Here is a 23,663-nt window from a genome sequence, read left to right on the forward strand (position 1 = left end):
ATCAGTTTACAGAACCAGACTTAAGACTACTACAAGTTTTCATGTAACCATTTGGAACAACTTTCAGGGTTTATGTGAAAACACTTTCTGCATACCAGTTGCTGTTCTGAGTTCAGCTTTACTACCCAGTGACAACAGCAAACTAAGTCTCACGCTGAAGCAGTCTTAAGGTAAAAATCAGATAACATGGCATGGGACATGTCTATCATCTCCATACCTTAGTAGCATCCTCTGTTGCATTTTCTTCAGTATTGACATTATTTATGGGCCTCCATGGGAGGTAATGCTTGTGCAGTGCATGGCTGTGCTAGACAGTGGAAAGCTACTATTTGAGGAAGCTGAGCACTGTTGTGACATGCACAGGAGTGTAAGTGCCAAACGGGAAAATAATTTAAGATAAGAACAATATACATACATGAACTAGGAAAGCACAAATGCATACAAGCACGTTCATACACACTTGAAACCAGAATGTGGTTGCAGTGACTAGTTAACCCTGTTTACGTACATTCTGAATCCAAGTCACAGGACAGGGGTTTTTTTTTGTGGCTTTTTTTCAAGCGCTGTTTCAGCTAGTGACAGCTAAGACTTTTAAAAAGACTAATACAGATAACTTACAAGAACATGCAAAGAATAGTTCAAAAGGAAGCAAGCATCTAACAATACTATAAAATTAGACCATGATTTTTAACTGGCCAATCGCAGTACGGCAACAGGAACCTTCCATACTTTGTTAGTAACTGCAACACACATTGATGATATGACTTATCTTTACCTGATGAGATACCGGTTACTCGTTAAGGGTAAGTTTGATGGATCTTTTGATAATGCGAATACTGTTTGTCGGAACAGGAGATGAAGAATCTGGTAGTTCTATACTGGAAAGCCTCTACAACACACAAAAAGATGCCACGGGGAAAAAAAAAGAAGTTTTAAATTCATTAATTAAGAAGTAGCAGCAGATAAACCCATTCCTAGCTGAATATAACATTATGCACCAAAACAGTATTGCCCAAACCCAAATTATTTACAGAGAATGATTTTTTCACCACATCACTTGTTTAGTTACCACCAGTTTACATAGAAAGAGCATTTTCTCCTCCGCACATTTGTTTCCTGGCATCAACTGAGATAATTATATTTCTGAGGAGGGGAATAAGTTACGAACTGCTCAACAGCATAATACAGGAAGCTCCCATTCTTCTCAGATCCATGGACCACGAAAACAGTGTCTCTACTCTCCAGATTACTTCCAGTCTTATTACCCTCAACTTCATAACATTTTACATGACACAGAAGAGTTAGAGCCACTTACACACTTCAAAGCTTTCAAGTCTTGTCACAGAAACCCACATACAAGTATATAAGATAATAAGAGCTCAGATCTTTTTGCTTAAGAAAAAAGAAAGTCAGGAAACTCTGTCAGTGTTTGAGTGCATGGAAACACAGTTTTTGAAGTTCAATAGACTTGGAAGCTTTGGCTTCACTGCTGTGAGTAAACCTGGAAGGTCATTGTTCAGCTATTGAATTTAGTGGAAGCACAACAGGCAAAGGTTTACCAGCTACTTAGAACCACCACATCTAAAATGAAAATTCTAGTTTTGCTTTACTTATGAACACAAAGGCACAATAAATAATACCTGTGATCTTGATGTACTGATAATTGGAATCAGCATGGCCTTTCCTGCAAAGACACCCTAAAGAAACCAGAAGGGATTTATTAAACAGTATTGTCAAATTGATGACTTAAGAAAGAACAAGGTCTGACAGCTGGGATACTTAAAAACTAGATATATGCATTGACAATCTCCACCCTTTTTTTAGGCCATATAGGCAGATATACAGCATTTCAAGCATTAATATTTCAACCTCCACTCTATTAACAAGACCACATCTTGATCTGAGGGTGTGCCCTCAAGAGTTTATGCTTCAGTAGCAAGCCACCCTAAATATAAAGCTCTTTATCCTCCCTATGAGAGGGCAGTTGCTTTGTTCTTTATGGTAGTTTTAGTTTACATCAGTGAATGAAGTGGTTTAAAAAAGAAAAGCAGCTTATTTCAATCATGGCAAGAAGCCAGATACTAACAGATCACCTAGTAATAATATTTAAAATTCGGGTCATACAGGTGTAATATTTGGGAAATTAGGACTGAAATAAGTTTAACTAAAAAGCATATTTTTGTTTACATTAATATACATGTAGAGTATTTACGTGAGGTAGTCTATGCAAGAGAACAGTCTGTTCAGCTTTTCAATTACACCACTGAATAAAATCACTGTAAAATTACATTTTCTGTAGGTCTTCTCCTGATATCTTCTGGATTGCCACCATCTTTAAATGCTGAATCCTGGCCAGTTAACTAGAAGAACAGAATACACAGACTCAAAGTGATTGCTATACTAAAATTACTTCCATATTTTGGCACAGCTTCCAGTCAACACATCAAATCTATTAGTGGCCACTCTTAAAACAACATTAATTCAAGACTACCATTACCACACAGGAATCTCAAGCCTCTCAAAGTCTTACTACCCAAACCTTGAAATATTCAATTCTAGGTAACAGTTCTGCAAGTTGATGCTTTACAAGTGTCAGAATTAAGTTTATTCCTAGTTGTTCCTTGCACCTGCCTCAAATCAGAGGTCAAGCCACAGGAACAGCTACTTTAGGACATTTATATACAGCAATAAAACAAATAGAGCATTAATCTAAAGCTTCCACAAAACCCAAATATAATGAGCAACTCCACACTGTCATTTCAGCAGCAGACAACCTCTTGAGTAGGCTGCTGATTTCTAAAGCAGCAAAACTCTCAATAGGCATTCAAAAATCATCTCTGGCAGAACAAATTTAGCTCATACTTTTACATTTATAAGATTCATATCCTCTTGATTTTGACAGATTTTGTCTGAATTGTTTTAAGAGCTGCTTCCAAATAAGCCAGTTCATTCAGCAATTGGTCAGTGCAGTAGTATATAAGTACAGTGGTATTTAGAGACCCTACCCACAAGACCAGAAGCAGTCACTAGTGCCAGATCTTTGGGAAAAAAAAAATGGTTTAATAGTTATACATTATATTAAAAACAATTTCTCATATCTACATCCTAATAAAACTATTACGCTTAAATTTAGATTTCTAAATCATTTAGGAATGTATATATGCATTTCTTCTCAGTTATTTAATTCATTCTACATAAATAATTAATACTACTTCAATCCCCTTCCTTACCTTTTCTCTACCCATTGATTTTTTGGGGCATTCTCCCGATGTAGGTGAATGAGGTCCTTTAGTCGTCAGTGAATAAGGTCGTTTAGGTGCAGCATTCTTAGGATCTGTAGTTGGAGTCCCGTTCAATTCTTGCTGTCCTTGGACAAAATGTGCTCTGAGTTGAGCAATCGTGTTATATCCTGGAATGGTACAACCAATTGGAGGTCCCAGTGTTCTTAGTGAAACTGTAGCCTCCATTTCTGTAGGAAATACCCAGTTTTTAGAGATCAGTCATAAAATTAAAGACCATATTCCACCCACCACTTCCGACAGATACCTGAATCAATAACAGGAATGGAGCATCCCTTAGACACTGATGGCACAGCCACACGAAGTATCTTCTCTCTATTTTTAGCACTATTAGATCTCTGATATACAACACTTCTGTAAAAGGCAGACAGTGGAGTTATAAAATGCTAGTCCGTAAAAATACTATGCATTTCCTTTCCAGAAGGAACATGCAAGACAAACATCCACTTCTTACCTCATTTTCACAGCTCTACTAAAACGCCACAAACTCATAGGCAATCTAGCACAATACCTTCATTTTGCTGAACTTCAGACCACAAATTTAAACATACACATCTTGTTTAGGGAGTCTCTATGCACTGGTACTGTTTTCCAGCTTGGTATATCCAGCACACTGTGCTGCTTTTAATGAATGTATCTATTCTACCTGTATACACACCCTATTTTTTTATTTTATGCTACTCCTACAGTAGCAAACAGCCTGAACGCAGCAGCATTGTGTATTTGGTAGTATTGGGCTATAACTCTCAAGATTACATATTCCTCCTGTGCTGAAGTAGCTTATGGACAGACTTCCCAGGAAGTAACAGACACTTTCAGTGCCAGAGTTCTCAAACTGCTCCACTAAGTCACCAGTAGCTCTAGAGTTTCTGTGAACAAGTTCAGCACTTCATTAGAACTTCATACTACTTGGCATTAACCATACTTTTTGTTAGAAAGAACAGTTACATACACGTAAAATACTCTGGCTTCAAGTTAAACACTAACCTAAGTAGATTTATATTCAAGACCAAATAATTTCTCTAGTATCAAGTTGTTCTTCATTCCTATGTGTTCTTGTACATTAAATTAATTTTTTCAGGGATTTCTTTAACATGTCTCCCACCATGTGCCTAAAAGAAATGTCAACTTTGTTCCTGAAGCCATTAGAACCCTCCACATACTTTTGATCTACATCAACTCAAACAAGAAATCCTAGACATTCACATTATGAGCCAGTTAAAAGCAGCTTCTTCACAGTTCTAAGGTTACGGTGCTAACCTTTCTGTCTCTGCCGGAGAGGTTTCCAATTTAGATATCTTATTTAATGAAGAGGAATTATACAGTGTTCTGGAGTCCATGTCTCTGGTAATGTCCAAACAGTTTCCATCTGAAGAAGTCCTTTTGCACTGAAGCCCACTAGCATTTTGACTAACATCTGGCATGCTTTGCTGAAACAACAGTTAAAGAAAATGAAGTCTTCAAGTAACTACTAAAGCAAAAATATATTGCCAACAAGAGCCAAATTATTGTTATACCTTCTTTCTTTTCTGTAAGGTTTCTGCAGGCAAAAAATAGTGGAGATGTTTTCTCTTCACATGAGCTGCCTCAATCTTCATCCCTTCCTTTAGCATGTTGAGGTTGCTAGCCTGTCTGTAAACTAACATGAAATTAAGTGTTGTAGCTTAGTGGGGATGTTTGCATTAGGCATTTGTCAAAGTTACATATGGTTTCTTTAGAAAAAGGAAGCATTTCAGTCTGTCCAGCTCAAACAAAGAGCAAGAAGTTTCCAACCTAACTGCACACAAAATGCTACCCAAGGACTCCACTGAGTCTCAGGAAGCTGAATGTGACCCAAGATGCCCATTTCACATCCAGTACAGACCAGATACATAACAGCTAGTTAAGTGCAAATGTGTGTTTGTGTGCTGTGTTACAGCTGTTTGCTAATCATGCAGCTCACATCTGAGTTGGTTTTAACCTGAAGGAGATAATAGTCCTTAACCACTAGTTTTCTGGTTGAGAAAACCCCTTTATTCTATCATTATCTAACAACACTATTACTACGTTTGATAGATGTGGAAATAAAGTAACAGAAGATGAACATGAAGGTCTACATGCAAAACTACATGTAATTACCAAGTGACAACTCATTGGCTTTCAAATTTCTAGGATCATATCATACAAATTTACTTTGGAAAAACACTATCACGATGTATCTTAGAGCCCGATACAGTTAATTCCCACTTGCAAAGTCCAGCAACTGACAACTGTTTCTTTTAAAGCTAAATATTTCTATAGAGAGCAACATACAGAAGACTAATAGCTAATGCCAGAAGGAAACACAATTCACTTGGTGAAGCAACCTCCATTAGATTAAAAAGATTAAACTCTACAAGACTAGAGCCAAATATAGGCTTACCTGTATCTGTGAATGACTGAATAACATACGTTAAATCAATGTTAACACTTTCGGCATTTTCCATTTTCTTAAATACAAGTCCAAGAAACCACATTGACACATATCCATTCCTAAAAAGACAGATTGACAAAGCCATCATTTATGCAGTTATTTGGATGTAAGCATCTACTCTTCAGAAGGGATCAAGCGAAAGAGTTTAGTTGGATGCAGCAGTTAGAGGTTAGAGTCAGCCCATACTTAAGTTCTCAGAGTACTTGTCTCTGAAGTTCTCCCTTCTTTAAAAAGACCTTAGATGCTCAGAATCTCACCTGTCAGAGCTCACACCCACAGAACTGAAATCTCTCAGGCGAACTGAGGTACATGAATACAAACAAGTTACAATACATTGGCCAAATTGTATGTCAAAAAAAAAATGCAACTCACTGTTTACAGAGCTCTTTGTTGCCAGGGAAAGACTGTGGTTTCACATGTGCAATATTTATAAATTCATTCCTCTCCAAGTTTCCAACCAGCACACGAATTTTAGATTCGACAAGGCCAACCCTAATAATAAGAAGAGATATTTACTAAATTTTAACTGTATCCAGCACAGTGGTTATTTACCTTTTTATGATACAATCTGCTAATACAAAAATGCTAACCAATCAAGTAATAAGTTTCATTCAGCTGAGCAGACACTAGATTTTTACTTCACACACTGTAGGTTGAGATGTTGCCTCTTTATGGTATTGCCTTGTGCTCTATTCCATGCCTAGCTGGCACAGTTTAATACTTCACTTGTCAATACAGCTATCAAAAATAAAGTGTAACATTTAATTGAGTTTCAATTATGTATTGAACCCACATTTAAAATAAGCCTTACCACTCTAAGTGATGCTCTTCAGTAGAGGCACTAGCAGTCAGCACAATGTAATGTCTAGAGGGAAAATAAATATATTAGCTCAGGACTTAATATTTCTTCAAGTGAAACCAAAACAGCCTTAAATGTATAGAATATGACTTCCAGACAAGACAGATCGTAGGCTGCATAGTATTAACTGAAGAAAAACTGATTATATCCTTTATAATTGCATTCTGCTGTATTCTAAATATCATACTTGGATTTTTTTTTCTAAGAAAAACTGTGTCAGTGACATAACAGTTTTTCTATCTTCCCTATGCTTATCCTTAGCGAAATTCATATGACTACCTCCAGGTTCTCCATAAATATTAATGGCCTCTTCTATTTAGACTGCTAGTTAAAACTCACTGTGCTAACCAGTAAGTAAATTATTTCAAGTTCAGACAACATATTTCATACTCACTTGTACTTCTGAAAGAAGTTCAGTGGTTCAAAGAGCTTTGACCAGTCTGATTTGCCTTGGAGGATCTCATTTGTCACTTCAAGACCTGCAATTAAAATGGAAAACCTTATTACCATTTTGTTTTTAAGAAGAGAAGAGCAATACCTAAACTTGACAAGATTAAGGTTTTGAACAGTAATCATCAGATAAAAAAGCAGGAATTCTTTTGACATGATGCAGGTCTGCTACAAATGGTCATTCTAAAACTGGTCCCTTATTGCCTGCAACAGGTGCACTTCCCAGAGACCTGTTCCACCTAGAAGGGCAGAACACCTCAGAACACAACCAATTCAGACAATGTGGTTTCATACCACAAGAATTATCCTTTTTAATCAGATAATAAGCATGGAAAGAACTTTACCGTGTTTGAATTCCTCTACCATTACGGCTCGTGTTGATGTCGAGACGTTGTATGTCGAGTTCTGCTGTGGATAGGCTGGGGTGATGATGGGCATTAAGTGATGTCGGTCTGATGGGTTCACCTATGATATTAAAATAAATTCATTTAGTACCAGTTTTGGTTAAAATAAAGTTTAAAGGGTTCTGAATTTAAGGTCTACATACCCTAGGGTCCCATACTGGTAAATTAAGATTGCTCTCCTCAGGTTGTTTCAGCAACACAGGATTTGGCCATTCCCTGTGTAAGAAAAGCCAGTAACTAACTGTCTGTTTAAAACTCCGCCATGTAATTCAGGTGCAGGATTGAATGTTGTCAATGTAGATCTTATAGAAAGGACTGTCTCTAGAAGCATTACTTATTTATATAAACTAAAATAAACAATAGCTCTTACCATTTTGAAAAAACCAAGAAGAACTTGTTAACAAGAGTAGAAGCCAAAGCATTCGGATAGAGTTGACATGTTCTTGCTACTAGCATTGCCCAGGAAACCCCACCAAGAAATCCCATCATGTTGGAGTAAATGCCACGTCCTGGAATGGATACGCAGTAGTTAGCCTGTCATCCTTCAATATCTAAGTATATTCCTTCAAATGTACAGCACCAACTTCGTAATCTATAGAACACTTAGTACACTTCACCCTCAAAGTCTGCTATTTTTGCAGCGCAATGAGGCCAAAACTGTTGGTCCTTACAGTGATGAGAAGAATCATCACCACACCATTTCCCAGAATCCTGCTACTTTGAAATTTGCCTACACTGCTAAAGCTACTGCTGCACTTCAATTTCCCTTAAGAAAAAAGCTCTGCCATTCTTCTACCACTTACTCTAGCCACACACACAAACAGCATTTTCTTATTCCCTGTGTATTAAGCTTTTATACTTAACTAGATATTTTTATCACTTGTAGTCAGGTTCCTGACAAGAAACACAGCATCTTGTCTTGTAGGCACTCCCTCTTCACCCCCCTTTAAAAAAACACAATCTACCACATGGACAGACCATGAATCTAAACTAAACCTGCAGTTTAGTTTAAAAACTGTCATTTAAATAGCTATCTGAAGCTGAAGTACTTCTAATGGTCTTAATTATTCAGCATGAAGCACCTCTGAAAAGTTTGAAGATCGCAAACAATCACATTACTCACGTTTCGCCCACAGTTTAATTGCACGGAGTGTGAGCCGGAAGTTCTCTTTGTTTGGCACTAGATCTAGTATTTCATCAGTAACTCTGCATCCTGCAAGAAAAAATTTCAAGTACAGACGTTCCTAGTAACAGGTACAAGTCAGTTTTATGCGATATTGGATCAACAGATTACAGTTTAACCTTCAGGTCTACAAAACCAAATTTGGATTACTTGCTTTGTATTACCTCAAAAATTATAGATGACACATAATATTCAGTACCACTTAAGGTAACCGGTGAGCAAGTTAGCCTTCAGGTTTGTTGCGTGTGGTTTGGGGGTTTTTGTTTTGTTTTTTGGTGTTTTAATGAACTACAACTCATTCTTCTCTATCAGGTGCTCTACCTATTCATCTGAGGCAATTTCTGTGGCAAACTGGAACAATGCACACACATTGATCAAAGAAACATGAAATACAGATCTATCTAAACACACAACTCCTTGGAAAAAAGGCCCACTTGCCACCTCCTCAGATATCAAGTATACAAGAGATCAGTTTCTGCATCTTGTACAGAAACTTGGGTTGTGCAATGCATGTTCTATGCCAATTTTAGTGACACTTAATTTTAAGTGTAATTATGCTTACCATTTAAGCTCCGTATACATCTTATGTCCAGGCTTCTCAGACGTGAATCATCTCCGAGGTCAAGATTATCAGAAACAGTTTGCACAGACAGTCTTGCAAACACAAGATCAATCTTAAGAGGAAAAAAGTGCCAACTGTGAGTTCAGATGCTGCACTGTTTGCAAACAGCACACTAATTGGGGACAGTCTAATCTAAAAGAGTGGTTAACGTTGTTATTTACAGTCATATAAATCTAAATACATCTCCCAAGATATTTATTTGCCAGAAAACTCAAGAAAATTGCTAGAAGTTCCATAAAACCTTCATTGTATCCCCCTTTCTTTTTAAGCTAGGGAAAGGAAGAGGGGTTATTTTAAGTAGAAAAGATACTTTAAAGTCAGAATTTCTGTTAAAAGGGAACTTTAAATTATTCATAGAATTAAGACATAAGTTCAATCACATCAACTATACTTCAGCAAAGGAGAGACCATTTTCTTTATGCAGTAAGTACTTTCGAGTATCTGGTTTTTAGTACAGTCTGAGGCAAGAAAATTATTCTGTGAATGTCTCTACCAGAGAAAGGCCACAAAGAGGTAATTGAATAAGTGTCTTCATCGTAGTGATACCAAGCAGTAACTACAGCACACAGGCCTTTATTCTTGGTCTAAGATGTATTCAGGACCCAAGAATTCCTGCAGCTGACAAACCTTGGCAAGAGTCAATTGAGTACTCCTCGTTTTCCAGATTGTTTGTCTCACAACTGCTTCGTTTTTGATTTGCAACAAATCTTTTAGCCTGCTCACATGATTCATATGGTGAACTACAGTACACACATCCCTCTGTAGAAAGCCACCTTGTCAGAGCCAGGAAGAGTAAGCAAGGACACTGACTAACTCTGCACAGTCCTTGTGAGATAAACACTGTTCAAAAGCAGGCTACCCTGAGCTACAGCACAAGTTTAGAAAAATATGTTCCTGATGTTCCCCTTCTTGCTAGATTTCCTAGGAGCTTATTTTCCTCTGAGCCCCAATTCTACTGCAATATCTTCTTCTGGGATAGGTTACAGTCAAAAATAGCACAGTCACGGGTTCCTGGAAACGTCGTCCTATTCCTAAGCAAGAAACAAATTTACTCAAAGAAAATTAAGTGCTTACCTCAATGCCTTCAAATGCAAACTTGACAACTGGCACATATGCATCTTCAACAGCCTGTAAAGGAGAGGATAGCTGTGTAAGAAAACACTTTTTGCTATTTTAATGTTTTTCCTAAAATACAGAATTTACACTGCTAAACTACTCAGTATAAAGACTGAGTTGCTTCCAAACCAAAAAAACTGTTAAGAAGCTGCAGCTCTAATACTGCACTAATACTAGCTTTAAAAAGTTATTTAGCCAAGAGATGCGGAGGCTCATCATGTATTGTAATAAACAAACAACCAACAATTAGCCATCAGTATAAGTGGTTGTAAGGTACTTGCCTTGGTAGCGAAGAGAAGATTTCTGTAGCTATCTTACTACTGGTTAACATCCAGAGAAATCTAAAAAACTCTGTCAACATTTGACAATGGGCACTAGTCTTCTGTACTTTTTTCTCCCGTGCCTGAGACGCTATCAGCTACCTTATGGGACAGTTTTTGGTTTTGTAGACCACTTGTTATAACCACACCGCAGCCCACTGTGAGCCTGTTTTCAGGTGACGGTCATCTAAATGAAGGCTCATTAGCTGTGCGTATGATGTCTTTCAAAAATGCCTGCACAAGGAAGACTAGGCTAAGAGCAACTTCTCAGGAGTTGTTTTACATGCAAGGAACACAACATACGCACCCGAGGGTGATTTTACAAAGCAGTTTTGTAAGTTCACAGCATAGTTGCTATTAGCTTTATGTAAAGCTGACGGTGTGCATCCCTTCCGCAAAGTCTCAGGCTGAACAGCCAGAGAAAAACCTGCCCAGAGAATATACTAGAGATCCTAAAGTAGATCCAGAGGAACCCTATGGCAAAGGCACTGACAGAAGACTTCCCACGTCACATTCGGCTTCCTTAGTTTTCAGGCTGACTCTTCCTGCATGTAATTACCTTATTTCCAAGTCCCGTACTACATCTAAGATTAAAGTCAGGCTCCTAAGGACAGCCTTATTTTTTGATACACCAGACTCGCTCCCAAACCATGGGCAGGGGACAAGTGTACCACAGAGATTCTTATGTGATGTGCAGTCATTGGGGAAAGGAACTCAAAGCCTGACTTCAACATTTTCATGCTGCATAAAATAGTATTTTAGAAGGTGCTCAGAAACCATTTTTTAAAATTTTGGTTTGTAAGACATTCACTACCATTATGAGTCTTTAACATGTATATTCTTATTGTAGAAGCTGTATAATCTATCAAGGAGAGAGCTTACTCACTCTTAGATTTTTTATTTCTTCCTGATGTTTAAGTTTTGCAAGGAATGATTGAAAAAAATCTGATCTTTCTACATGGCTAGGCGCAACACAAACGGCATCGATGTCAGCACCTGCAAAGAGATTCCATTTTGTGTGTTATTGTTGGAAGTCACTTTCAAACATTAGAACTACGACCAGAAAATGGAAATTCTACCTTTTGTGTGTACACCAAGCCTATAGGAACCAAATGTAAGTACTTTGCCACCAAGAGTTGCTGCTGTTGAAGTGGGAAGATTCTGTGGGTAGAAGAGAAGGAGTTTACTTTAGAATATAAGATACACATTGACATACATGCAAGTTTAACTAGCATACAAGTTCTGTAGAAAGACTACAACAGCCTCCATAGATAATATTTTCTCCTTTACTGAGTTATAAGTCTAATAGACTGATATTCTTTTTCTGAAGCAAGTGCTTGCAACTCACAAAAAAAGAATTAGTAATGTAGCAGTCCTTTCATTAATATCCACAAATTAAGACCTATTATTAGTCTTCCCTGCAGCAGGCACACATAAATTAACACAATCTAAGAGCTATACAAAAGGCAAGTCTAGGGTAATAATTCCAAAGTAGATTGAGTGCTGTAGGCTGTTTGGGGCAAGATTAGTGCCCATTTACTATCTATCTCACCCCACAGTACATTGTTTCAGCTTTGTTAACTGCTACAAGTCAACTGATAGAGACACTTCACAAATTTATTCAGTGCCTCAGACTTCAAGTTCTTATTCTGCAGTATGTTTTATACATTATTTCAATGGCAGTTACTACAGCTCTGTTGAACTTTAGCATGAATCCTAGTAGGATGGCCTTTAAAAAGAACAAAAAGGCTTCAGCTGTTTTGATAAGAACGTATAAAAAGTCCTTACCTTGCTCTCTCCAAGTTCCAAGATCCACTCCTTCACCAAGTTGTTAAGCTTCCCCAGAACAACCTGCCTGTAAAGAAAATTCATGTTAAGTTTGTCCTAAAAAAACCCACAAGAGATCAACAAATTTTACAGTCTTGTTATACCTGTGATTCAGTTCTTTTTCATCTTCAAACACCCCAAACGGTTTCATTGCTTCAATTAACTTCTGCGTTTGAACGCGATCAATGTCTTCAGGTGGCGCCAAGCTAACTGGAGACGTAACTCCGTAGTTTCTTTGCTGGTTCTGGCGCCTAGAAGTACTGTGGGAGAAATAAAACATTGAAGACTTAAAAAATATAATCAGGAAATCTAAAACAAACCACAACTGATTGGAAAACACCCTTCAGCTTACAGGTTTTCAAATAAACTTCTGCTCTTTTACCCAGAACTAACATAAATAAGGAAAAAAAATCCTGCTTATGAGTTTTAGACAACTTCACCAACTTAGAATTCTCAACAACTTTAAAAAAAAAAACATTTGTGGATATAAGAAAATATCCAAGTTGCTACCATCTTAATACAACTTATATCCAGACAGTTAGAACTGATCACCACAAAATTAAAAGGCTGGAATTCCACTAAGGCTGATGCCACATACGGCAGAAGTTTGGCACACCTTGCAGTTTCCTATCCGTTTTGATTTAAGGATATTCCCATCAGCTTCCCACTAACATTAAACAACACAATTTAATGCTGGCTTCTTTTAGTTAAATGTGCTTCTACTGATTCTGGAAGGGCATTATAGTTAATTGTAGAGGGAGGACTTATAACAAAGCAGTCTGTTAAACAGAGTTGGTATAGTAAATTATTACCTTGCTTTTGATGGAAAATATTAATGAAAACATCAAACTATTTGCAGCTAATGTTGCCTCATGCTCTTAACACAGTTCTATTTTTACAGTTCAAAGGCTTAGCTGTACATAGAATCAGAGAATCATTTTGGTTGGAAAAGACCCTCAAGATTATCGAGTCCAACCGTTAACCCAAGTTTGGCACTAAGCCATGTCCCCAGGAACCTCATCTCTGTGTCTATTCAGCCCCTCCAGGGATAGTGACTCCACCACTGCCCTGGGCATCCTGCTCCAATGCCTGATATCCTTCCCAGGAAGGGTTGGATAGGTTGGATATTTCTTAATATCCAAACTCATCCTCCCCTGGTGGAACTTGAGGCCATTTCCCCTCATCCTATCACTTGTTATCTGGGAGAAGAGACCAACAGCCTACACACTACGACCTCATTTTGGGTAGTTGTAGAGAGCAAGAAGGTCTCCCTTCAGCCTCCTTTTCTCCAGGCTTAACAACCCCAGTTCCCTCAGCCGCTCCTCATCAGACATCCACCTGTTTTACCTAAATCCAAGTGATGTATGTTAGCAAATAAAGCAGCACAAGTTAAGGGAGGTAAGAACTGTACTTCATGTATCAAGAGGCTCTACAGAAACACTAGTAGCAAAAGTGGGAGAAACATTAAAAGGTCCATAGGACTCATCATGCTTATCAAAGAGTCCATGTCCAGACCCCAAGGCTAAAGTGATTAATTATGCCATTATTCAAACTGGATATGTTTCTACTTCGCATATTGACAACTTCAAATACTAGCTGAGTTAGCCAAGAGATATAACTATTGAAGGTATCTGACCCATTTCAGCTGGAATGGGATTATGAAATGCTCACAGGACAGCTTCAACACTTTTTTCTTAAAAAAACCCCAGCTTATTATGGCTCCTTATTTCTAATTGCTACCTTTACTCCTCCATTGAAGGAAGATGGATTTCTCTCAGAGCTTATCCAACTACAGACGCAGATTTTTAGTAATCTAGGTTTTTGGTGGTATTTTGGTTTGTTTTCTTCCTATTAACTCATTTTTCAATCTTTCTCCTACATGTTTTCCCCACAAAAAGCTGGGGGGGTATTACAACTGTAGTCCTATCAGTCAGTCTCCCCAGTCACAACAGAGGTTTACTTAAAAGTGTAACTACTCCTTGACCCAATTGCCTTGTTCATAGGCATTGTAAGCTTCTACTTCATAAATAAAAAAATTAATGACATTTATTTTATATATATATCATCAATAATATCATTTTCATAATAAATACAGAAGAATGTTTAATTGTTCTGCATTACACCTAAATTAAAACACCTGTAGCAGCAACTTCCTACATGTTTTATTTGTATTGTACAACTTGCACTTCAGAAAGTTTGCACGAAACAAGAATGGGGTTTAGACTTTGCTGGCATTCAGAGTCTTTCTAGAGTACAGAAGGCCACCGTCTGCCTTTCATTGCCCCATTCTGTCTACAGAGACTATAATTACAAGTTTACTTAGAGAAAAATATCTATTAGATACATCAGATATTTATTATAATAAGTTCTTTTAGTCAATAGTTGATATTTTTCAGTTGCTTGCATGTATTACTGAAAACTTGATCCCACAACTTAAAAGCTGCGGAAAATGGCACTTGGAAAGTTTTATTGAAAAAGTAACTTATGCCCAATAGAATACGCTCCCCTTTTGCAATTAAATATATATATATATATATATATTTAAACCCCACAAAACTTCTGTCAAGTGCAGCAGGCTGCTACACATATACAAAGAGGGGATGTTAAGGCATAAAGTAATATACATGGCATACTACTTACTCATCAATCCTTTAAATGAGAAATATGTTGCAGTTTAATATTTTACCAACTCTTGCCCACCACAGTGAACAACTCCAACACGTTTATGTTCTGATAGACCCCAATTCTATGCAAAGAAGTTCACTTAAACTGATTTTTTTCCCCAGGTTTTGCCACTTATTTACAGTTTTACAAAGCCAGCAGCATTTCTTCCACATATTCTGAGAGAAAATGCATAAGTTTACACTATTGCAGTTCAGGGAGTTGCCTTCAGCCATCAATGCTTACGCTTATGTATGAGAAGTCATTGTAAATGCTTTTTTTTAAACTTATGTGGCCAGCCCGCTACAAGATGAGTAGAAATGTCACTCAGACCCTTCCACCCTCACTGTTTGGGAGGAGAAATGACTGGAAATCAGCTCCTGAATCACCAAAACTGAGCACACAGGTGAAAAATTTAAAATAATAATTAAAAAAACCCCACAAACACAAAACAAGGGAAAAAACCCCAAACACCACACATACGAAAAAAAAAAGCACAAAAATACCACCAACAACAAAAAGAAAAGTCCACAAAATACCACACACCCCAAACAACCCCCAACCCTGTGACCTTTGTTTAAGTAACACCTGCTACCAAGCAAAAGCACCTTTTTTGTGATGCCGGCATTCTGACAAAAACACGGGTCTTTTTTTTTCCTCAAGTTTAAGCTGGACAGGCAGCCTAGGAGCGGTGCTCGGCCTAAGACCAGCACTCAGCCCGGGACCAGAGCTCAGCTTTAAACCAGAGCTCCGTTCAAGTCCAGCGCTCAGCTCGAACTGAGCACAACCGGCCAAGCCGTTACCAGGCGACGGCGACAGCGACAACACAAAGCAAAGAACCTCCCATAGAACCACACCGCGACCAGGCGCTCCCACACGCGGGGCTCACCCCGCAGAGCCCCCGCACCCCTCGCTCTCACACATTAAAGCTTTATAATTTATTTGAAAGACGACTTTTCTCTCAGGTTCCCACTCTAACCCCCTCCCCACAGCCTCCCGCTGCGCCAGGCCAGGCTGCCTCAGGGCGCTGCGGCAAGGAAAGCCCCTGAGGGCGAGGCTGGGGCCGGAGGAGCCGCCTCACCCGCACTTCTCCTTCATGGCGCCCGCAGCGCTCCCCGCGCAGCCCAACTGCCGCCCAACGGCGCGCGCTACTCTCCGCACTGCGCGCACCGCCTATCCCGACCGCCGCGGGAGGGGCTCGGCCAATCAGGAAAGCGAGAGCGTCCGGTGGAGGCGGGGCTTGGCGGGGAGGGCACGCCCACACCGGCCCGGTTGACCTGGCGCCCTCTGGCGGCGCGAGGCTGAGGCGACACCCTCCTCATGTTCCCGTTGCGCCGCGCTCTCCTCACGGGCACCGATGGGGACGAAACGGGCTGAAACTCACCGGCGCGGACACGTCCCCGTGGCCCAACCCGGGGACGTGGAGGGGACACCCGCGCTGAGGGGAGGCTGCGCCACAACATGGCGAGGACGCGCCTCGACGTTTTCAACCGTCGAGGGAAAGTCTCCTCAGAGCCGCCGCCGAGGGGCCGGCCGGGCTGCGGGGGGACCCGGCGGTGAGTGGCCGGCGCTCCGCGGGGGGTGGGCGCGGGGACACGCGTGTCCCTCCTCACCTCGGGGACACGCACCTTCCCGACACCCCGTTCAGACAGAGGAGCGATCGCTTGTGTGATATCGATTTATTCTCATCCAGCGGCTTAAGCTGGTATGGGGAGGATCATATAGAATCGCAGCGTGGTTTGGGTTGAAAGGACATTCAAACCCCATCCAGTGCCACCCCTGCCATGAGCAGGGACATCTGCACCAGAGCAGGTTGCTCAGAGCCTGGCCTGGGATGTCCCCAGGGATGCAGATTTAACACACATGGTCAATGACAGCAGGTAGTTTTGAGTACTCACAACTTATTGCCATTTATCATTTTGGGCCAACATGGTCTGTTGCATTGTCTATTACAACCTGCGTATTAAAGCAGCCAGAAGCCCCTGAGAATATTCCCCTTTAGATGGCATTCAAGCCTGCAAAAAGTTAAACATAAAAACCAGAGTGCCTTTGTAAAGTTGAATAAATCTTTGGAAAAAAACTTTGCTTCCCAACTGCCTTCACATCTTGCTATACTACTTATATATATTTCTTAAATTTCTTTCTGTTAGAATAACACATGCATCATTTCTGTGCTTTTCTGGGGTGTTTGTAGTGCCTTTGTTGAACTGAAATATATTTTACCATGCAAGATATTTTGAATGAACACAAACTTTCATCCTGAAGTTTCAGCAAACTAGCAACACAAATGTCTGGTGTTCAGATATGATGGTGCTTGTAGCAGGATAGCCTTACCTACCCTTCTCAAATAACTTAATGCTGTGGAGAGTTAAAAATGACTTTATTTAGTGAGTATTTGCACGGCAGTACTTGCACTTACATTTCTGGCAGAAGTTGTACTGGTAAAGGCAATTTAAACAAAGGTTTTCAAGCAAATTTCTTTAGAGATTTTTTTTTTTTTTAACCCTAGTTATGCCCGTTATTTTATCAGAATTTTGTCATGGTTTTCTTTAACATTTTATGCTCATCACAACACTACTGTGGTCCTAGAATCAGGAAAACTATTGCTTCAGTGCTGCCTCCTGTTGCTTCCCCCCAGTTTGCTACCATCTATTTTGGGTGAAAAAAAGCACCTGCTTTTATATTTTCCGAGTTTAGATGGGTGATTAGTCTCTGTTATTTTTATTTGTTACTGCTGCATCCTTCAGTGTCGCGACAGTAGCTGAATTTGCCCACAGGTCTAAGAGTTGGAATGTTTTTAGTGGAGAGGTGACACCTTTCTTTAAATCACCTGCAACACTTAGGAAAAAGTTAACAGATCTTCAAGCAAAACAGTTTTTCCTCAGGTGCAATTCTGATGTTAAATGGAAATTAAGACTAATCAAGCTTAACTTGATTGCCTCAATCACGTTAAGTATTAAAGAGAAAAGGCAGCAGGTGCCTAGGAAATAAAGGGCAGTAACGATGGGTGAAGTGAGGTGGTCAAGTTGTAAGTTTTTATAGCGGCTAGAGCTCGAATTAAGTAATAATTTACTTTTAATGGAAATAGTGTAGTTATTAAGTGATCTGAGAGCAACAGTTCAACAGCATTCCTGTTCTTTTGCTCGAGTTTATGAATTTTAGTTTCTAGTATTATCTTCTGAAGCTCGTTGAGAGTTTTTCTCAAAGGACAAAACTGATGAGACTGGGTTGGCTACCCTGTGAGTAATAGTTCTTTTTGTAGAAATCGAATTTCTGTTGTTTGGGAGCTATTTGTGTGAAATTATTTGTAACGTGTAACTGTTGCATTCTACTGATAACAGTTTCCTTCTAATGTGCCACTGTTGCATTTTACCTCTATAGTTTTCCCAGTATCATGTGTAACAGTGGGTAAAACATGTTATGGCTTAAAATGTGTAGAACTTGAGGAGAATTTAAGGTAGTATTTTTCTCTACTATGTGTGTTATAGTAACTTTAAAATACTTTTCTATAATTTATTATGGATATGTTTGGCAGCCAGTTAAATGTTGTTAGTTTGGACTCTTGTGTGTGTGTTTACATGTTATCCAGATAACACTGAAAAAGTGAAATCTGTTTTCTTAGAGTGACATGGGGGGCATTTTGAGTTTGTTTTTTAAATAGTTGATATGTTGTAAAGTAGTATACATGCTTTGCAGCATAAATGGGGTGATATCTGAGTACTTTTAGTCTGTCAGCAATTTTATGAAGATGTGCTTTATAAATAGAAATATATCATCTGTGTGTTTCCATGTTATAGCTTATAGGTCTTGAATTTTTGATTTTGTCTGTAAAATTAATGGTGGTGTGATGTGTTTTAGAAGGCACTTGTATGACACCATGTGTTTGTTATATTTATAAAATTTAAAAGCCTAAATACTTATTATCAGCTAAAAGAAGCTGTATATGTTCTACCTAGATTCTTGTTTAGTATACAGTTCTGGTAAGCTGTTTAGGCTTATCTTTTAAATGTAAGTCTTATGCTGTGCTAGTTTTTTGGCTAAGCTTGAGTATCTGATTGTGTAGCTATGTGGTCAGAAACATTTATATGAGGGAAGGAGAAATAACATATTGAGAAGAGGATGAAGTAGTTTCTTTTAATATCCCTAAGTTAAAATCCTGTACATCATATAGACAAGATACTTCTTGCTTAATTAACCTGTACTTTCATAGAGTAGTTCCATGGTATTTGAAACTGGTCTAACTGTGAGAAGTCATGTGCCAGCTACTACACCTGAACATTTCTGCTTCAACGAAAATTTGGCTGAAAGGTGAAACTGCTATAAAGGAAATATTGGCATGATAATAAAATATTATCCATGTAACAGAGAAAAATTTGTCAGGAAAGGTTTTATTCAAACTTTGGATTTTTATTACAAATGTGGAGGATCTTATCTGTGTAATGTACCATATTTCACTAGAGAAAGATTTTGTCAGCCATAGTTTGTATATATACATTTAGGCACTGATGGATATCAGCTAAAAATAACACAAAATTCAATTCTGGAAAGCTGCATTTTGTAATAAATGTTCTCAAGGCTTACTAATCTATCACTTTATGTGGGAAGATATATGGTGAGAGATAACAGTGAACAGTAGAAGGTGAGGTTGCTGAAGACATTTCAGATAGATGAATTTAAATAAGTGGATGAAGGCTTTTTAGTTGTGGCTTCGGGGTTTTTTTTTTTCCCCCTTTATCTTTGCATTTCATCAATTTATTTAAGGGGCATAATTCTATGAAATGTTTGGATTGATAACCTAACAAGCTTCTCAGAAATGTAAATGCATAAGATATTTTAAGTCAGTCCTAACTGCTGCTGCTGAAACACTAAACTTGCCTTGAAGGGCAGGATTTTGGGGCTATGTTATGACACTGTGTTTCTTTCTAGGCTGGCTTGTAGCCTCTGATACTGACAGATACAGTGGATTCCTGGTTTAATTGCCATCACTTGGTAGGATTTTAACTTGCCACTGTGCATCCAGCCAGCAAAACAACATCTCTGCTTTCCCAGGGAAGCCTTGAAAGCTTGTGCCCCTTAATGTGGAATTAGTCACAGCTCTTCACCTGGTCAACAACAACAAAAGACTATGAGTAAACTTACACAGGCTTGTAGGGCAGGTGCAATGTCACTGGGAGATGGATGGGTCACTCCCTCCTTTCACTTCAAATTGAAGCAAAGATTAATTATGGTGTTACCAGCTTCTAAAACAGGTTAGTTAATGGGAACTAACTGTGAGCTCGCTGAAGCAGCACTAATCTCGCTGCTCTCAATGAAGTGTCTGTCTTTGATCAGCTCATTCTCTCTCAGCAGGCCAAAAAATAGCCACAGGACACGAGTGCTTAGTTTACAATCATGTTAATTTTGCTCTAGGTTTGTCTTTAGCTGTTGGAGATTAATGAATCAGAATGGTGTTTAAATTTACAACTGGTTCTCTTCTAATCACTTGGCAGTGTTATTTCTAGCGATTTTCTACTTTCGATTGCCTGAGCCAAACATTTAAAGGACTCAGCTCTTCTGCCATGTGACAGTGGGGTACAACCTGAATATATAGTGACTAGCACGACGATAGTAGAGGGTGTTGAGGATTTTTTTTCTTTGCTAGCTGTTTCCCATGCTGTTTATTTGTTGCAATCAACCCCCAAATCTGCTGTTTTCCTTTCCTCCTCACTAATTTTTGCCCACAAAATAATTTTCTCTGAGGGGTGGTGAGTTTGAGTGTTCCTTTCATATAGACAACCTAAATGTTTTGGTTCTGTTGAGATTTTATTTGGCCAGCATTATTTAAGATTTGATTTAAACCTCTAAAGGTAAATTTTTTTTGCCATTACATTTACCTTTAAGGTGGTTCCTTTTGTGGTGGTAAGTTGAGAGGGAAGAAGTGCGCTTTCTCTAGAGAAACCACCTTAAATTACAAGGAAAGAATCTTATGTGGCGGGGCTTGGTTCAGGAAGTGTCTTGGGTTGCTAAGATGGTATTGCCCAAACTTAATGGGATATGCCTGTATTTCTTGCATTCTTTTTTTTTTCTTTACTGTTCTGCCTTCATTTTACAGGCAATATTTATTTTATTGAAGTGTTGCATAGGATTAACTTGTTAATGTTTAAAAAGTGCATTCTCTGACTTGAATGGAATTTTCTACAGGCGAATGTGCTGTATCTTTGTGTATGAATAACTTTATGTGGTGAGCAGAAACATTTATTTCTCTTGATAGAGGAAGAAAACGAACTTGTCTAATTGTTGCATTGTTATTTATTTATATTTTGGGTGGGGGTGGGAACCCAAGTCCTTGGACAGCTGATGTTGTGTAGCACTGGTATTTGTTCTAGCCCATTATAGCTGGAATGTGGCTGTGAGCCTGGTTTGGGGCATTAAAGCCTGATGCTAATACCCTGATGCACTAACTCCTGTCACGTTGAGGAGTCTTCTTTGTCATGAATTCATTAGTTTCATGCAGAGATTGTATATAATTCTGATTGCTGCTTGCAGGGAAACTTTAAAGAGAAGGGATGGGTATTGATAATTACTGAAACACCTTAATTCTGTGTGAGAATTGGGAGAAATTTTCATGTCCATTACCTTTGTAGTAAGACCTTGCTGAAGTGTGGTGTTTTTTCCCTCACATTTTAATGTGATAGCATTATGTTCAGCTTCACGCAGCAGGTTAGCATGTGTCAAAAAATAGTCAAATTGGTTGTAAACTTGAGCCCATAGCAGGGAACTCTCAGTTGGCAGCTTCATCTACCTGGTTTCCCATGTTTGAGGAGGCAGAGGCTCATTTCTTTAGTTTTTAACTAGTTCCTGATATGACCCATTGTTTGAAGGGAAACAAAACAATATAAAGCAAATAAATCCACTGCAGTTTAAACACAAGTAAGTTATATTGATCCTTTTAATAATTGCCCCCTAGACAGCAATATGGATGGGCAGTGCATTCATATATGTATAATCTTTGTCTGGGTGGAGTTCTGTTGCCTCATGGAGTTCACCAAGGAAAATCTTGCTTGTTCACAGTGTTTATTTTCACATACTGTCTGTGTGTTCCTGTATTCCTTATACTGAAATAGGGAGGGAGAAAATAAGAGGTAAATACAATCTCGTGATGTCTGTATGTTTGCTTCCATTCTGGGCTTTTCATTTGAACAGTTGTGGTGTTTTTCCAGGGTGATTATGAAGGGGCAACTCACAAAGGTTGCATGAACCATACTACAGAATGGAGTGAGTGCTTTTAAAAATGTAGTGTGACATAAACATTGGTCTGGCTTTTCCTCTGTATTTACACCTCCAAATTTAGAGGAAAAATACTTTAAAGCCTGCTGTCGTATTCTTCTGAAGTAAAAATATTATTTGGAGAGGAGCTGGAAAAAAGGAGTATGGACATAGCTAAAGTTCATCTTCTTTTAGAGGGTTTAGTGGTTTTTAGTACCTGTACTGAGCCTGGTGCGTTTTTCACAGGATTTCTACATTGTAGTTGATAAAGTAAACCATAAATAATTGTTCTTTTTTGTTTAAACATTTGTTTAATCAGGGAATTAGTTTGTGCAAGGTGAGCATGGAAATAATGGTGATTTTCACATAAACAAGTCTTTTTAAAAATAAGACCAAACTGAAAAGAGGAGAGGATGAAGCAAGGAACAGTGACAAATAATGGGCTGAAAAACTTGGAAAAGAGGAGCATTACAGAACAAAGTAATTACAGTGGTGTAATTCATGTGTGAGTATCCTTTAGGACTTCTTGCAATATCTGTGCATGAGGATATGCCTATCCAATCACTCGCAAACAAACATGGGACAGAATCAACATCACATACAAATACAAAAGTACTTCTAGTTATGCTAGAGTTTTTCTAACACATCTATTAGATATTCTCTCAGCTTCAGGCAAAAATTGAGTGAGAATAGGAAGTGAGAACAAGAGGAACAAAAATGAACAGTGGAAAATTAGTGTAATGTTAATGACAGTTGCTTGGAAATAAGGCAGTTCAAGGACTGCCTTTAGGAATATAGTACCTGGGATGGGTGTTCAAGTGTGTGTGGGGGAAACATTGAAGTGTTTTTAGCCCCTGAATACAGGGTTCATTCTCAGGTGCATCAAGTCTGTTAAAATACAGAGGATTTCCAGATAGTGTTCATTTAACTTACTCCTGTTTTAAGAAGAAAATGGCAATTGTGCAAGTAAGCCCCTAGTCTACAGTGTCACAATTTTTTACTTAATATCTAGCAGTCATGTTTATGTCCGTATTATACTCTCATCCACCTGGTTCCTCTTAAATAATGTATATTTGGTCTTTTTCTATTAACAAATTTCATTTTAGTCTGAAAGATTTCCATTCTCTTCCTTTTTGCAGCAATGTAATAAGGGAGGCATTCACAGAGAAGGTTCTTGTGAAGATTTTGGATGTACTGTTATTGTTTTCTGAGATTATTGAAAACT

At 38.6% G+C, this 23,663-nt stretch overlaps 1 protein-coding gene across 1 annotated transcript; it reads right to left on the reverse strand.

The window, feature by feature from the left end:
• Positions 1–790: 790 nt before the first annotated feature.
• On the reverse strand, positions 791–13,103 carry PAPOLG (poly(A) polymerase gamma; the record flags this gene model as incomplete). Its single annotated transcript, XM_080341511.1, has 21 exons — positions 12,637–13,103; positions 12,494–12,560; positions 11,785–11,866; positions 11,592–11,701; positions 10,344–10,397; positions 9,210–9,321; positions 8,588–8,677; positions 7,835–7,973; positions 7,608–7,680; positions 7,405–7,525; positions 7,005–7,089; positions 6,563–6,616; positions 6,124–6,243; positions 5,701–5,810; positions 4,817–4,938; positions 4,560–4,729; positions 3,547–3,653; positions 3,231–3,469; positions 2,289–2,360; positions 1,641–1,697; positions 791–889 (listed from the first exon to the last, which is right to left on the reverse strand). The coding sequence occupies exons 1-21, from the start codon at positions 12,810–12,812 to the stop codon at positions 791–793; spliced, it is 2,259 nt and encodes a 752-aa protein (XP_080197637.1). The 5' UTR covers positions 12,813–13,103.
• Positions 13,104–23,663: the final 10,560 nt, after the last annotated feature.

This window comes from Nesoenas mayeri (genome assembly GCF_963082525.1).
Source record: "Nesoenas mayeri genome assembly, chromosome: 3".
Lineage (NCBI taxonomy): Eukaryota > Metazoa > Chordata > Aves > Columbiformes > Columbidae > Nesoenas > Nesoenas mayeri.